Genomic DNA, 4,728 nt, shown 5'->3' on the forward strand with positions numbered 1-4,728 from the left:
AGACGGAAGCATGATACTACAGAGAGGTCAGTGGCATGAACCAATGCAAATGGGTTACCAATGCAAATGGGTTATGAGTTATGACCCACTTCAAACTTCGTCGATAAAAAAGGAAACATATGGTGATTTTTTGTCAAACTCCAGCTGACAATGGGACATGGCTGCAGGGGCTGAAACCCTGAAACCTTCCCTCAAAAGTCACCTTACTGGAATTCAATCCCATTATTGTATTGTAGTTGGCAGAGCACAAAGCAATCAACTTTCGGTGCCCACCGCTAATCGCGCACTGCTATCAACATCTTTACTCGGATTTCTTCACTAAGATCGAAGCACATCGAAACCCCAAAACAGCGCACACTTTAATCAGGAAATTATATAGTCTTCTTACACGAAACTCGTAGAATTAGCAAAAACAACGTACGAACCAGCAAACATTACAACATCAGTCTCCAATTACTTAGGTTCTATGTATAACCTTGCTTGTATCTGCGGAATAAATCTTCTGTCTTGGCATTCCTAAAGGCACAACAGCCTACCAAGTATACGCATATTAAGGCAACAAGAGTAATGAGCAATATGATATCTGCCCTCCTCCATTCCTCTTTCAAATTAGCCAGCAACCCGGCCTTGCATGAATCGCAATTGTAGCAAAGTTGATTTTGGTCATTGTTCCATTGCAGGCAGTCCATATCTGCAGCGTTGTTAATGGGACTAATCCAATACGTTGGATTCACAAATGTATACCCACATTGGGTTGGGGGCTTACAGCATCCTGACTGTAAACGATAAAAAAGCAAAAGAAAAAAAAATAAAAATAAAGATAAGGCATAAAGAAGATATCGCATGGCAGAGGAGATCTAATCAACTTTATTATTCTATGCTTCATCCGCTAGCTGTAGATAAAGGTTATTCTTTCTTTAGAGTCACTGAAACAAACGCTGTTTATTTCGAAATAAACTTTAGGAACTTCATAATTAAGTTTAGTATATTAACATTTCAGTAGTAAATTTACAATTTTGAAAAATAAAATAAAATTATATGATTGATATTAAATATGTGTTGGGGAGGGGACAAGAAGCAGGAACTGTCCTCGAGCCCTTCAACAATTCCCTCCGTTTCTTTATATTGATGAACAAAAGACCAAAGAAATTTCCATTACTTCAGGCTTGACGTGTTTTGATTTTTGTGGATCTATTCGAAGAAGATGATATCGCCTATTATTCTATTAATTCTAGGTAGATGCTAGAAAGAAAGAAAAAAAAACAGTTTGGGGAAAAAAGAGGATTTTCATTTCTTAAATTATAATAATTTATTTTGTTTTTCCAGCTTTAATTTCTCTAAGAAAACGGAAATTCGCATCCACCACATAGAAAGAACAATGCCATTGAAGGGCATCTTTCTTCTAAATCAATTACAAAGGAATATAGGGGGGGGGGGGGGGGGGCGAAGAATGAAAGCAAGAAAAAACTGCAGTAACCTGTAAGGGGCTAATATGAGCGTTGAAGAAATCTTGAGCCATGCGATAACTCTGGTTCAACTCGGCACACATATTGGTTGAGCTAAGGCAGCCTCTTATCCGATCCCACTTATATGAACTCTGAACCCTCCGGCGAAGCCAACCTGAAAAGTCATCAAGACGATACTCCAAGTAGGCTCTGCTGGGTTCAAGGTGACCCGAACCCCTAACAGTGACCATGTAGATGAAAACCACTAGACATGCAAGCAATATTATAAGGATGAGCATGGCAATGAGATAAGAAATAAGGAGCCATGGGATTCTCCAAAAACCTCCCACGAAGCCTGCAAGAGCTACTATTAAGATTAGTATTCCCAAAATAATGACAGGCCATTGTAGAATCTTGACACAAGAGTTGTCTGGTTCCATTGCTAGCCAGATCCCAGCACCTATAATCGGAATGGAGAGAAGCATGGCAACAAAGTTGATAGCACCAATAACATTACTGCTCAGTGCCATTTTAGGGTGGGAGGATTCTCAGTAGTGATTTTGTTTCTTCTTGGGTTTCAAATAATGATCAGGACAAAAGAAATAGTGCAGTACAATCCATAGATGTTGAAAATAAGCTACTACAGAGCCTGCTTTAAGTCATGTGGCCCACCTTTCTCTGATTCCTTGCCTTGGATCCATGACGACAAAGCAAGCTCCGCTAATTTTCAAAATGTACATTTTTTTGAGCTTTGCAAAACTTTTTGAAAAGGGATGCCGTGTGTAAGATAGGGAGGGAAGAAAGGCAAACAGAGTTAAATTAGTTGGATGCAACTATAAACGAAGCAACGTATTCTTCAATGTAATTGGCTATTATTATATCCAACCACATTTTTTATATTTTAATAAATTATGGATATATTATGCTTGGTTAATTTTTTTATAAATATTTATAAATTATACTTATATTTTTTTATGGGTAGAACTTACTTTAAACTAAGATTAGGCTCATTAAATTAGCTCAAAACATATTATAAAATATAAAAAATAATTTATATTTATCACATCAACTCAATTAATTGACTAATACAAATATTATACATGAATTTGATCGGATCAAATAATATAAATATTATATATCACTCAATTTTTATCAAGTTATTTGGTACACATGTAAAACTATTAAAAGAAGCATTTTAATTTCAGAATTTAAACAGCTAGGGTGAGGCTTGAGAGTTCATTAATAATTTTATATTAATATTTTAAATACCCTTTAAATGAAATATTAATTTTATAATACATCCCTTGAATAAAAAAATTTCAAATTTAAAATTTGCATATATTCTTAATATCTTATATTAAAATTATAATTTTAACTAGAATAAATAAAAATAATAAAATTTAAATTCTTAATTTTTCTGTTATCAACCCTATACTACAATACTAAAAAAATCAAATCAATTTAGAATTTTAAGTAAATTAGAAAAGTTATCGTTAATGATTTTATATGGGTCTCGCTCGAGGAGAATGGACAGTCTTCGTACCTGGGCCTCGAATATCGATCCAATCAAAAACTTTTCACCAGATCTAACTATCAAAGCCTAAAAAGATGGACAGAGGGTTGAACTGCAACTGTTTGTCAACTGTCACCTAGCGTTAAGGTTAAGTTGATGTTTATTTTTACATTTTAAAAATATTTTTAAAAATATTATATTTTTTATATTTTTTATTTTAAATTAATATTTTTTTAGTATTTTCATATCATTTTAATGCATAAATATCAAAAATTATTTTTAAAAATAAAAAATATCATTTTGATATATTTTCGAGTGAAAAACACTTTGAAAAGTAATTGCAACTACACTCCCAAACGGGCTTTTAGAGTTTTTTAATATTTTATTTATTTATATGGTTACACTGTTTTTTTTAAATTATATATTAATTTTAAAAAATAAAAAATATTTTGATGTATTTCTAAATAAAAATATTTTGTAACCATAATGTCAAATATTAGCTAAGAGTATTTTCTTTAAAAAATATTAAATTAATTATTTAATAATTTTTAATAATTTGATATGTTGATATTAAAAATAAAAATATATTTTAATATATTTTTTAAATAAAAACGTTTAAGGTTCTAAAAGGAGAATTAGAAAGTTCCTTCTCCACTTGTTAACTAAGTAAGTAACTAGATGGATAAATTACTATTATCTTTTTTTTTTTCCTTATTCACTTATTCATTTTCCTCACCGTCCATCTTTTGCAACACAGAGAGCCTCAAGTATAATCAATGCCTCTTTAGGTATATCATCATTATTCCTTGTGATTTTAAATTTAAATTTTATAATTGTTAATATAATAAATACTTGATATTTATATAATTATAAAATTAATTGAATTGTACATAAATTAATTCGGATATTCATATTAATAATAATAATAATAATAATAATAATAAAAAAGTATAATTGGCTCATAGACAAACTTGGAAACAAAACTAAAAATTAGCACTCCCTTGATTGTTTATTCTTAAGCTTTCAAGTCTATCGATCGGATCATTATGTTTTTAAATTCGTCTTCTTGTTTCCTTAGGAATACTCCACCTTGACCATTATAAAATGAAATTTAACTCATAATTTATAGAGATTCTTTGATAATGTAGTATTAATTATTTTTTAAAATATTTTTTATTTTAAAATAAATTGATATAATATTTTTTTTGTTTTTTAAAATTTATTTTTCAAATCAATACATCAAAACGATTAAAAAAATACGTAAAAAATTAATTTAAAATAAAAAATTATAAATTTCAAAAATTTTAAAAAATTTCAAAACACAAGAACACAATTATAAAAAAATATTGTTTTTTAAAGTATTTTTTACTTACAAATATATCAAAATAACATTTTTGTAGTTTTTTAAAATTATTTTTGATATAAATGCATTAAAATAATTTTAAAAAACAAAAAATATTAATTTAAAGTAAAGAAAAAAATAAAAAAAATGAAATTTTTTTAAAATATTTGTTAAACACGAAAACAAAGAAGAAAATCTAATAACAAAACGATAGAACAAATTAAACACACCCAAGTCGTAGCAACAATTTACTCTCTAACTTTAAGTTTGATCCATAAACAATACTTTAGGATGAACTAAATATGGAACATTCGTGTCAAGATCAAAGGAAGAACGCAATAGTACCCCGAGCGAGAAACAGAGTAGAGTAGACGTCACCGTCGTCACATTATCCACAAAGAAAAAACAAATAATATTTTCCTTTTCTC

At 29.5% G+C, this 4,728-nt stretch overlaps 1 protein-coding gene across 1 annotated transcript; it reads right to left on the bottom strand.

The window, feature by feature from the left end:
* Positions 1-336: 336 nt before the first annotated feature.
* On the bottom strand, positions 337-2,248 carry LOC133698156 (protein TORNADO 2-like). The gene is made up of 2 exons (XM_062121002.1): positions 1,478-2,248; positions 337-776 (listed from the first exon to the last, which is right to left on the bottom strand). The coding sequence occupies exons 1-2, from the start codon at positions 1,973-1,975 to the stop codon at positions 465-467; spliced, it is 810 nt and encodes a 269-aa protein (XP_061976986.1). The 5' UTR covers positions 1,976-2,248; the 3' UTR covers positions 337-464.
* Positions 2,249-4,728: the final 2,480 nt, after the last annotated feature.

Source organism: Populus nigra, chromosome 1, assembly GCF_951802175.1.
Source record: "Populus nigra chromosome 1, ddPopNigr1.1, whole genome shotgun sequence".
Lineage (NCBI taxonomy): Eukaryota > Viridiplantae > Streptophyta > Magnoliopsida > Malpighiales > Salicaceae > Populus > Populus nigra.

Coding starts and splice junctions, on each gene's coding strand:
- LOC133698156 (XM_062121002.1), bottom strand. CDS start 1,975: ATGGCACTGAGCAGTAATGTTATTGGTGCTATCAACTTTGTTGCCATG. Junction 777..1,477: donor CTCATATTAGCCCCTTACAG/GTTACTGCAGTT, acceptor TATCGTTTACAG/TCAGGATGCTGTAAGCCCCC.